Source organism: Nerophis lumbriciformis, linkage group LG09 (genome assembly GCF_033978685.3).
Source record: "Nerophis lumbriciformis linkage group LG09, RoL_Nlum_v2.1, whole genome shotgun sequence".
Classification (NCBI taxonomy): Eukaryota; Metazoa; Chordata; class Actinopteri; order Syngnathiformes; family Syngnathidae; genus Nerophis; species Nerophis lumbriciformis.
The window spans coordinates 8,405,001-8,418,221 of NC_084556.2; the positions used below are offsets into that span (position 1 = coordinate 8,405,001).

General features: G+C 39.7%; 1 protein-coding gene across 2 annotated transcripts in view; it reads right to left on the minus strand.

Moving 5' to 3' along the window:
• Positions 1–13,221, minus strand: part of LOC133607759 (polypeptide N-acetylgalactosaminyltransferase 10-like) — a 277,472-nt gene that overhangs the window by 74,325 nt on the left and 189,926 nt on the right. For both annotated transcript variants that reach the window (XM_072913784.1, XM_061962698.2), the window contains exon 7: positions 6,907–7,024. In XM_072913784.1, coding sequence (XP_072769885.1) covers positions 6,907–7,024 — 118 coding nt within the window. The remainder of the gene's footprint in view (positions 1–6,906; positions 7,025–13,221) is intronic.

Genomic DNA, 13,221 nt, shown 5'->3' on the forward strand with positions numbered 1-13,221 from the left:
TTATTTATATATGCACCTTATTGCTTTTTTATCCTGCACTACCATGAGCTTATGTAGCGAAATTTCGTTCTTATCTGTGCTGTAAAGTTCAAATTTGAATGACAATAAAAAGGAAGTCTAAGTCTAAGTCTAGTCTAAGTCTAAGTCATGTTGCAGCATGACAATGCACACCCCCATGTTGCAGAGGATCTATACACAATTCCTGGAAGCTGAAAACATCCCAGTTCTTGCATGACCAGCATACTCACCAGACATGTCACCCATTGAGCATGTTTGGGATGCTGTGGATCGGTGTATACGACAACGTGTTCCAGTTCCTGCCAATAACCAGAAACTTGGCAGAGCCATTGAAGAGGACTGGACCAACATTCCACAGAACACAATCAACGGAAGGAGATGTGTTGCACTGCGTTAGTCAAATGGTGGTCACACTAGATACTGACTGCTTTTCTGACACCCGCCTCACCCCCAGACCCCAAATAAAGCAAAGCTGCACATTTCAGAGTGGCCTTTTATTGTGGGCAGCCTAAGGCACACCTGTGCAATAATCATGCTGTTTAATCAGCATCTTGATATGCCACACCTGTGAGGTGGGATGGATCATCTTGGCAAAGAAGAAATGCTCACTAACACAGATTTAGACAGATTTGTGAATGATATTTGAGAGGAATAGGTATTTTGTGTACATAGAATAGAAAACGTTTTAGATCTTTTGAGTTCAACTCATGAAAAATGGGAGCAAAAACAAAAGTGTTGCGTTTATATTTTTGCATTGAAATGCTGACTCACTCATTTATAACGGGTGTGGAACTCATTTTAGCCCAGGGGCCGCATAGAGGAAAATCTGTGCACACGCGGGCCGGACTATTAAAATTGTGGCATTAAAACTAAAAATTATAGACAACTTCAGATTGTTTTCTTTGTCTTACTTTGGCGAAAAATAGAACAAACACATTCTGAAAATATTACAATAAAAATATAGAGAAAAATACCGGCAGCGGTAAAGTTTAGATCCATGAAGGAAAGAAGAAAGTGAATGAATGTTTATAACTGAATACATTTACATATGCATAAAAATGTGTTTTCTTTTGTATATTTTTTTAAAATGAGTTAAGTAACGTTTATGACAACCTTTTTCCAAAACACAACATAGAATGTGAGATACAACAGGATAATGCATACGTTCATCATTTGTTTTCAAAACGCTTACAAAAAAATGGGACCCCAAAATTTACTTTGGGACCCCATTTTTATGACTTTTTTGAAAATTCCTGGCGCCAACACTGATGGAGTATTGGTGCGTGCAAAACAGCAGCAGGTGGCTGTGGCCTGCGGGCTGGTTCTAATACTAATCAAATATCATCCCGGGGGCCATAGATAATTAATTCGCCGGCCGGATCTGGGCCTGGACTTTGACACCCCTGATTTATAAAGATTTGATTGCCATCATTATCCATCCATTTTCTACCGCTTGTCCCTTTTGGGGTCGCGGGGGGTGCTGGAGCCTATCTCAGCTGCATGCGGGCGGAAGGCGGGGTACACCCTGGACAAGTCGCCACCTCATCGCAGGGCCAACACAGATAGACAGACAACATTCACACTCACATCCACACACTAGGGCCAATTTAGTGTTGCCAATCAACCTATCCCCAGGTGCATGTCTGTGGAGGTGGGAGGAAGCCGGAGTACCCGGAGGGAACCCACGCAGTCACGGGGAGAACATGCAAAGATCCCGAGCCCGGGATTGAACTCAGGACTACTCAGGACCTTCGTATTGCGAGGCACATGCACTAACCCCTGTGACACCGTGCCACCATTATGTACTTTATAAATATGCCTATTTTAAAATGTTTATTAACTATATACTAATGTGTAAATTATGAATTCATTGTTTAATAATCCATAACTAATGAGTTTTTTAATAATGAGTGACACATGTATTTACAAACTGCATGCTAATCATGCCGGAAATATGCTTTATAAGTGATGAATTCAGCATTTACCAATGCTTTAATAATGATTATAAATACTACACGGTCTAGCTCCGTCCTATCTTGTCGATTGCATTGTACCATATGTCCCGGCAAGAAATCTGCGTTCAAAGAACTCCGGCTTATTAGTGATTCCCAGAGCCCAAAAAAAGTCTGCGGGCTATAGAGCGTTTTCCATTCGGGCTCCAGTACTATGGAATGCCCTCCCGGTAACAATTAGAGATGCTACCTCAGTAGAAGCATTTAAGTCCCATCTTAAAACTCATTTGTATACTCTAGCCTTTAAATAGCCCCCCTGTTAGACCAGTTGATCTGCCGTTTCTTTTCTTTTCTCCTCTGCTCCCCTTTTCCTTGAGGGGGGGGGGCACAGGTCCGGTGGCCATGGATGAAGTGCTGGCTGTCCAGAGTCGGGACCCGGGGTGGACCGCTCGCCTGTGCATCGGCTGGGAACATCTCTACGCTGCTGACCCGTCTCCGCTCGGGATGGTGTCCTGCTGGCCCCACTATGGACTGGACTCTTACTATTATGTTGGATCCACTATGGACTGGACTCTCACAATATTATGTCAGACCCACTCGACATCCATTGCTTTCGGTCTCCCCTAGAGGGGGGGGGTTACCCACATATGCGGTCCTCTCCAAGGTTTCTCATAGTCATTCACATCGACGTCCCACTGGGGTGAGTTTTTCCTTGCCCGTATGTGGGCTTTGTACCGAGGATGTCGTTGTGGCTTGTGCAGCCCTTTGAGACACTTGTGATTTAGGGCTATATAAATAAAGATTGATTGATTGATTGATTGATTAATAGTGCGTAGTTATTACAAAGTGTCACTGTGCTTGATTCTTAATACTGTAACTAGGGATGTCCGATAATGGCTTTTTGCCGATATCCGATATTCCGATATTGTCCAACTCTTCAATTACCGATACCGATATCAACCGATATATGCAGTTGTGGAATTAACACATTATTATGCCTAATTTGGACAACCAGGTATGGTGAAGATAAGGTACTTTAAAAAAAAAAAAAAAAAAAAAAAAAGATAAATAAATTAAAAACATTTTCTTGAATAAAAAAACAAGCAAAACAATATTAAAACAGTTACACAGAAACTAGTACCGTATTTTTCGGACTATAAGTCGCAGTTTTTTTTCATAGTTTGGCCGGGCTCCAGTGCGACTTATATATGTTTTTTTGCCTTCTTTATTATGCATTTTCGGCAGGTGCGACTTATACTCCGGTGCGACTTATACTCCGAAAAATACGGTAATTAATGAAAATGAGTAAAGTTAACTGTTAAAGGTTAGTACTAATAGTGGACCAGCAGCACGCATAATCATGTGTGCTTACGGACTGTATCCCTTGCAGACTGTATTGATATATATTGATATATAATGTAGGAACCAGAATATTAATAACAGAAAGAAACAACCCTTTTGTGTGAATGAGTGTAAATGGGGGAGGGAGGTTTTTTGGGTTGGTGCACTAATTGTAAGTGTATCTTGTGTTTTTTATGTTGATTTAATTAAAAAAAAAAAAGAATAAAAAAACCGATACCGATAATTTCCGATATTACATTTTAACGCATTTATCTGTAAAATGTCAAACCGTTTGACTTTGACTTTATGCACACATACCCACTATACCCAAAACGCCTATTGTCGATTTTGCGTTTTTGTTTCCTGTTCACACAGCAGCTTCACAATTAGCCATAAAGACATTAGTTAATATAAGGAGACAGTAAAAAGTGGAGCAAATTTGACACCGGGGACGCTCAATTTCTCGTCACAACAAATAATCATACAGCAGCAGACAGACAACATTTGCTTTTGTGCGGCGTGGCATCCGTCCCATCGCATCAGACTCCCCAAGGGTGGCCTTTGTGCTTGATTAAGTGAGATGACAAAAGCGCTGCTCTCTCAAAGCACAATTCAATTACTGTGACAGGGCGCTCAGCTCAGAGGAGGACTTCGTCTTAGCATGCTGACCAAGTGGCCGCCGCTTAAAGAATAATTCATGTTGAAACACCCAACAAAAGCAGAAATCTAATAAGGCGTTTTTGAGCGTGAGCGATGTGGAATCTCCAGTTTGTTCGGTCTTGACTCCATCAAGAGCTGAAATATTCATGTAATATTCATCTTGCAGCCAAAATCCTAGAGGTTGCACATCCTTGCAGATGAAAAAGTAAGGAAAAGATCTAAGAAGGGTGGAGTTGTTACAACAATTATTTTTTATGACAATATTTACTTGGAGCAGGTGTCCTCCTATATTATAGATGAATGGCATTCATCTATAATATTCACCTGGGCATTCTGCGGCCCTGTCCGGCCCGCATGCCAATCATAAATTACAAAATAAATTAAAAAAAGTATCTATGTCGAGTGTGCAATACAACAGTGCTGCTTTTGTTTTGAAAAGCGTTATTTGTATTACTTCCGTGTGGACGTATGCGCGTGTGTGATTGTGAGTGAATGTGAACAGCGGCAATCACACATTACAAAATAAAGTTTAAAAAACATCTATGTCATGCGTGCAATACAACTGTGCGGCTTTTATTTTGAAAAGTGTTATTTATGGGCGTATGTCCGGGTGTAACCTGTGAGTGAAGGTGCACAGCGACAAGTGATGAGACGCTAAAAAGAGAAAAGTTGATGACGAATGGCGTGTTTCCAACAAGACATGGACTGCCAAGTATTTCTTTACAGAAATTAAAGGTAAAGCCGTGTGCTTAATTTGTGGTACACAGGTTGCTGTGTTTAAAGAATATAATTTGAATCGCCACTACACGACAAAGCACGAGGGAAAATACCGGAATCTGTCTGATGAAGAGCGCCCAAGGGAGGCTGATGCCTTGATGGTAAAACTGCAAACCCAACAAGGACTTTTTGCCAAATTTCACACCCCCAGAGATGCAGCCGTCAGGACAAGTTTTGTCATTTCTCACAAAATTGCCAGAAAAAGTAAGGCGTTTTCTGACGGAGAGTTTATTAAGGAGTGCTTATTGGACTCTGTTGCGCTGATATGCCCAGAGACTTTGACTGTTTTTCGCTGGCTTTGGATGAGAGCTGCGATGTACGTGACACCGCCCAGCTGCTCATCTTCTTACGTGGGATAACTGCCGACTTGTGGGATAACTGCCGACCCCAAATATAAACAGAATACAATGATTTGCAAATCATTTTCAACCCATATTCAATTGAATATGCTACAAAGACAACATATTTGATGTTCAAACTGATAAACATTTTTTTTTTTGCAAATAATCATTAACTTTAGAATTTGATGCCAGTAACACGTGACAAAGAAGTTGGGAAAGGTGGCAATAAATACTGATAAAGTTGAGGAATGCTCATCAAACACTTATTTGGAACATCCCACAGGTGAACAGGCAAATTGGGAACAGGTGGGTGCCATGATAGGGTATAAAAGTAGATTCCATGAAATGCTCAGTCATTCACAAACAAGGATGGGGCGAGGGTCACCACTTTGTCAACAAATGCGTGAGCAAATTGTTGAACAGTTTAAGAAAAACTTTTGTCAACCAGCTATTGCAAGGAATTTAGGGATTTCACCATCTACGGTCCGTAATATCATCAAAGGGTTCAGAGAATCTGGAGAAATCACTGCACGTAAGCAGCTAAGCCCGTGACCTTCAATCCCTCAGGCTGTACTGCATCAAAAAGTGACATCAGTGTGTAAAGGATATCACCACATGGGCTCAGAAACACTTCAAAAACCCACTGTCAGTAACTACAGTTGGTCGCTACATCTGTAAGTGCAAGTTAAAACTCTCCTATGCAAGGCGAAAACCGTTTATCAACAACACCCAGAAACGCCGTCGGCTTCGCTGGGCCTGAGCTCATCTAAGATGGACTGATACAAAGTGGAAAAGTGTTCTGTGGTCTGACGAGTCCACATTTCAAATTGTTTTTGGAAACTGTGGACGTCGTGTCCTCCGGACCAAAGAGGAAAAGAACCATCCGGATTGTTATAGGCGCAAAGTTGAAAAGCCAGCATCTGTGATGGTATGGGGGTGTATTAGTGCCCAAGACATGGGTAACTTACACATCTGTGAAGGCGCCATTAATGCTGAAAGGTACATACAGGTTTTGGAGCAACATATGTTGCCATCCAAGCAACGTTACCATGGACGCCCCTGCTTATTTCAGCAAGACAATGCCAAGCCACGTGTTACATCCACGTGGCTTCATAGTAAAAGAGTGCGGGTACTAGGCTGGCCTGCCTGTAGTCCAGACATGTCTCCCATTGAAAATGTGTGGCACATTATGAAGCCTAAAATAGCACAACGGAGACCCCGGACTGTTGAACAACTTAAGCTGTACATCAAGCAAGAATGGGAAATAATTCCACCTGAGAAGCTTAAAAAATGTGTCTCCTCAGTTCTCAAACGTTTACTGAGTGTTGTTAAAAGGAAAGGCAATTTAACAGTGGTGAACATGCCCTTTCCCAACTACTTTGGCACGTGTTGCAGCCATGAAATTCTAAATTAATTAATATTTGCAAAAAAAAATAAAGTTTATGAGTTTGAACATCAAATATCTTGTCTTTGTAGTGCATTCAATTGAATATGGGTTGAAAAGGATTTGCAAATCATTGTATTCCGTTTATATTTACATCTAACACAATTTCCCAACTAATATGGAAACGGGGTTTGTAATTAACACTAAGACGTGTTGAATTGTGCAAGTGTAAACGTGTGACGTAACTACCGTATTTTTCGGAGTATAAGTCGCACCGGAGTATAAGTCGCACCTGCCGAAAATGCATAATAAAGAAGGAAAAAAACATATATAAGTTGAAACTATGAAAAAAACTGCGACTTAGAGTCCAAAAAATACGGTATGTTAAGCATGTTGAAAACACACTGAACCATTATTACCATTGCTTCTTTACCTTAAAGGAGATCTCATACTGTTCTCCTCCCCAGATCTCCAGACCTGTGTCATACCCGCCGAGCTCCCAGAACCAGCGTCTGTCTACGGCAAACAGCCCTCCCGCCATCACTGGAGACCTGCAAGACGGTGAACATTTGGGTTTACATTTATTGGTCTTTTGCAGGATATATAAGCAGGAATTGGTCTACTTTGATCACTGTAGGCTTCAAAATGTGCTCGAAACCAGTAGACTAGAAGCACAGACGCCCTCTGATGTGTTCAAAAAAATAATCAGTTTAAGGCTCAAATCTTCTCTCTCTCTCTCTCTCTCTGTCAACTCTGGTGAGTTCCATGCCCAAGAGGATTAGAGCAGTGCTAGACAATCGTTATAACCCACCAATGATACAATTTACTTGTGTCGCCAGCTATTGATGCAACAAAGACTGGGTGTTGCTCGTTAATCTATATATTACACCAGTGTTTTTCAACCACTGTGCCGCGGCACACTAGTGTACCGTGGGATATTGTTTGGTGTGCCGTGGTAAATTATGTAATTTCACCTAACTGGGTTAAAAATATTATTTGCAAACCAGTAAATATTTGTGATGTCAAGAGATCGGCAGAGTAACCGTGTAATACTCTTCCATATCAGTAGGTGGCAGCAGGTAGCTAATTGCTTTTGTAGACGTCAGGAACATGATGTGTCGTGATCACAATATGCAGGCGACAGTGGGAGGCAGCGTGCAGGTAAAAAGGTGTCTAATACTTAAACCAAAAATAAACAAAAGGCATGGAAGCTTAGGGGTGGCTACGCAAAACGAAAATAAAACTGAACTGGCTGCAAAGTAAACAAAAAAAGAATGCTGGACGACAGCAAAGACTTACAGCGTGTGGCGCAGCAGACGGCTTCCACAAAGTACATCTCTACATGACATGACAATCAACAACAAAATAGGAGCGCCAGACAAGAACTAAAACACTACACACAGGAAAACACCAAAATACTCCAAATAAGTCACAGCGTGATGTGACAGTACACCTACTTTGAGACAAGCTACAGTGCATGGTTGGTTATGGTTAGAATTTTTATCCAACAATTGCGAGAACAACTTTTCACTGTCAATAACGGGTGCTGAGTTTAATTTTTTTACGTTTTTTGCTGGTGGTGTGCCTTGGGACTTTTTCAATGAAAAAATGTGCCTATGCTCAGAAAAGGTTGAAAAACACTGTATTACACAAGCTGTACACTTACTTCTCTAAAGGAAATCAATTTATATAGTATTGCAAGATGTAATAAAAGTGCTTGCTCAAATGTGCTGGATTTCCATCTGTAACACATTTCATATTAGTGTGTTTGATTCCCAGCAATTTTGTAAAGTTCTGCTTTTTTAAAAAAAACAAAAAATGTCTTTAAGGTGGCTAAACCTACACAGTGTTTTCCGTCTTAATCAAACCATTGTGTCACTCTAGTTTTAACAGACAACTTAACTTACCTCAAGCAAACATCTTAAAATAACAGAAACAAGGATGTTACCACACCTAATTTCTTCTACTGTGCGGTAGGGATGTAACAGCAGCAGTAAAAATTCCTATTAGTGTTGTCCCGATACCAATATTTCGGTACCGGTACCAAAATTAGTTCGATATTTTTCTAAATAAAGGGGACCACAAAAAATTGCATTGATGACTTTTTTTTTTTTTTTTTAAACATCTTAGGGTACATTAAACATATGTTTCTTATTGCAAGTTTGTCCTTAAATAAAAATAGTGAACATACAAGACAACTTGTCTTTTATTAGTAATTATGTAAACAAAGGCTCCTAATTTAGCTGCTGACATATGCAGTAACATATTGTGTCATTTATCATTCTATTATTACGTCAACATAATTAAGGACAAGTGGTAGAAAATGAATGATTAATCTACTTGTTCATTTACTGTTAATATCTGCTTACTTTCTCTCTTAACGTGTTCTATCTGCACTTCTTTTAAAATGTAATAATCACTTATTCTTCTGTTGTTTACATTAGTTTTAGATGATACCACAAATTTGGGTATCAATCCGATACCAAGTAGTTACAGGATCATACATAGGTCATATTCAAAGTCCTCATGTGTGCAAGGACACATTTACTGAGTTTATAAACACAATATAAATACAAAAAAAACAAAAGAAGATGTTGTGATGCCAAAAAATATTGACGTAATTATAGTAGTATTGACTAGATATGCTACTGTACTTGGTATCATTACAGTGGATGTTAGGTGTAGATCCACCAATGGCGTTTGTTTACATTTTGACGCCGGTGAGCTACGGTGTGCAGTGAAGCATGTTTAGCTTTTCCTCGTCCTGCAGGGATGATACTTGTAAGAAACTTACTTTATTTGTCGCCATGGAGGCAAGGATTAGGGGCCGGTACTTTTCAGAGGCGGTATAGTACCAAAAATGATTCATTAGTATCGCGGTACTATACTAATACCGGTATACCGTACAACCCTAATTCCTATCACGGTTATCTTGACCATAATTATCATGATTATCATTTTTATCGCGGTATTGTGCCTAAAAAGTACTTATTGACACACTAAAATATTTTGATCCAGTTATTTTCTTTGTAAATAACTAAAATAAATACACACACTGTTAAAAAATCCACCATTTTAAATGTTTTGTGTTTCTTATGCTTCACTGATATTGTTTTAGTCGTAGTATTTTACTGTATCTGTTTAGGATTTATACTGTATTAATGAAAAGTGTGTTACAAATAAAATCTATCATTTTAGCAGGTGTTGTGGCGTCCCCTGTTCAGCAGTCCTTGAATGCACCGTAAAAACGGCTCCCTCTCGTATTCCTCTGAGTATAGAACAATCATTCTGTTCTACAAAAGCACAGCTTGTAGGTTCAAGGTGCACAACTGAAAAGCTTAGTTGTTCAGACAGCAATGTGTTTATATTCCTTTAGACCGGGATATGTTGTTTCATAATGAATGTCTCTTATTTTATTGTTAACATTTGAGTTAGCGAGCTGGCACCAGTCTGTCCCTGAGTTTATCAAAGCGCAGTTATCAATCACGGTTTTTTGATCATTTTGATTTAAAACTGTAATAATTAACCATCGGGAGTTTTACCGCGGTTTACATTAATACCTTTCATTGTTACATACCTACTGTGTCGTTATATTTAGGAAGCTTTGCCTCAATAACATCAAGCTCAGTTATTATTACCAGATCACTGTCAAATGTAATATGGTGTGTGTATAAGGACTGCAAAATGGCACCTATTAGCAGACATTAGCTGGCGTTTTGTTTCGCAATATTATGCAACACCAACTTTTCTTACCTTCTGGTACCTGCTGATGTGTATTTGGGATCTGCATAAGTCCTGAAAATGTGCACACGTCCGCAATTGTTGTCCGTGCCGACACCGGAGTCATAAGCTTCTTCTTTTTCTCTACCTTCTTATATCGCATTCATCTTCCGCTGTTGCCATTTCTAATATAAAGTTGTGTAAAGTTCTTAATTATATCTGTCAGTAGGCTGGCTATCAAAGCGCTAAAAACCGTAGTGGGTTTACATAATTCACCCACGGAACTTTAGTTATTAGAGGGTTACGGTCGGACGGTTTTTCACGTTGATGTTGCATAATGGAGCCACAGATGAGAAGATGCTGCTCTGCTATTAATTGAAGTAAAGTCTGAATGTCATTAAAACAGTTAGCTCCATCTTTTGACACTTCTTCCACTCCCGTCCTTGCATGCTACACCGCTACAACAAAGATGACGGGGAGAAGACGCTGTCAAAAGTGAGCCACGTAGGTAAGACCGTCCACAAAATAGCGCAACCTGAAGAGACGCTTAGAAAGCTACTTGAAGATGATCTGTAAAACATAATCTATGCAATATTTTGACCAAAGAACCACCATCACATGTTATGTAGACCACAAGATAGCGTTTTAAATTTAGAAAAAAAAAATCATAATATTAATGCGCCTTATAATCCGGTGTTGTCCTGGGCATGACGTTAAAGTGCATCCGGCAGTGGGGTCTTGGGGCACTAGGAGGTTAACCCCTTTACTACTGTTACCCCAGGTGGCCCCTGGCAAAGGCCTAGTACCTAACTGCCCCCTAGCCAGGGATACGGTGAAGACCTCAACGGCGGAGCAGGCGGAAGACGGTAGATTTAAGAACTACCATAACGGCTGCGATAGCGGAAGAAGGCTGCGGGAGAAAAGGGTCCCCAGTCGTCTTGGACTCCATGCCACTGGACCCTGACCCGATTCTGTCAAGGATCATGTGGTGACTGTCTGTGCACCAGTCTCCTCATGTAAAACAAAGTCACGCACAGGCATCCCCCATAAAGGGATACACCCATACCAGGAGGATCGCTGATGATGAATCCGGTGAGCCTTTTGTATGAAAAAAGACCTGAATAGACCCGCTCATCGGCAGTGCGCCTTTTAATCCGGTGTGCCCTATGGTCCTAAAAATACGGTATATCATTATTTATTTATTTATTTTTTTTTTTTAAACATTTTTTAATTATGAATTTACTAATCAATCAACAAAACAATACACAACAACACCATAACAATGCAATCCAATTCCAAAACCAAACCCGTCCCAGCAACATTAAGAACAACAATAAACAGAGCAATTGAGAGCAATTGAGGACACACACATCCAAATGTAGTGAAACAAAAATTAACATTATCGACAACAGCATCCATATTAGTAACAATTTCAAAATAGCAGTGATTAAAAGACCCTTATTGATATCATCATTAAAAAAAACATTAATAAAAAATAATTACAAAATTAGAAATCAAATCAAATCAAATCAAATCAACTTTATTTATAAAGCACATTTAAAATTTACCACAGGGGTAGCCAAAGTGCTGTACAATGGGCAGGTAACAAGATAATACGAGTACCAAGCAAACACAACACAACACAAACAAAACACGATAAAAAATAAATAAATAAAATAGAATAAATAAAAACATAAAAACAGGTTCACAGCATGTGTATTATGGGACGCCATTTTAGGATGGATATCACTCAGTGTTAAAAGCCATGGAATAAAAGTATGTTTTTAAGAGAGATTTAAAAACAGGAAAAGAGGAGGCTTGTCTAATACTCAGAGGTAGGTCGTTCCAGAGCTTGGGAGCAGCAGCGGCGAAAGCTCTGTCACCTCTAAGCTTCAGCCTTGTGTCAGGGAAATGAACAATAGTGTCACAGTGGCTTACACTTGCATCACATCCCATAAGCCCGACAACGCGTCCAACATTTTCCACAAAGATATAATAAGTCATATTTTGGTTCATTTATTAGTTGAAACAAATTTAAATAATGGATCCCATATTCCAATATATGACTCATTATTATCTAAACTACATGCAGTTTCTTCTACTGATATCATCTCCATAGCTTGTGTGTACCAGTCAGTATGAGTTGGACTATCAACAGCTATCCATTTTTTAAATATTACCCTTTTTGTTATTATGCATATTGAAAGAAAAACATTTTTACTCTTTGATTGATGTAGATCTCCAAGAATACAAGTTTGCAGTGTCATCGGGATTTTTATATTAAGGAATGTGATTGCTTCTTTTGTTGTTTTCAACCATAACTCTTTTTTTCTCTGACATTCCCATAATATTATTATTTATAAATAATTTTATTAATAATTATTTATTATTGATTTAGCACAGCGTAAATCAGGGGTGCTCATTACGTCGATCGCGATCTACCGGTCGATCTCGGAGGGTGTGTCAGTCGATCACCAGCCAGGCATTAAAAAAATAGTCCTAAAAATGAGCGATCATAAATCTTCACTATGACGTCACGTTCGTCACTTGATTGACATTCACGGCACCCGAGGGTCTTCTGAGATGACGCTGGCTGCTGCCAGCTCATTAAAATTACCGACTGGAAGGCGAGAAACACTTTATTTCAACAGACTCTGGCGCCGTACCTGTCGTCAAAACTCCAAAGACCGACTGCACAGTTGCACAATAAAAGCTCTGCTTCATCCTGCCTGCGCTACCAAAATAAGAGTCTCAGAAAGCTGGCGTGCACAAGCTAGCAAGCTACGGAGTTTGCCGACAATGTATTTCTTGTAAAGTGTATACAAAGGAGTACGGAAGCTGGACAAATAAGATGCCAAAAACCAACCACTTTCATGTGGTATTGGACAGAAAGGAGGACTTTTTTTCTCCTCCATTCGAAAATGCGGACGTTATCAGCACTACTGTCTGATTCCAATCAATGCAAGTCATCACAATCAGGTAATACACCAACTTATATTCTTGTCTTCATGAAAGAAAGGAATCTATA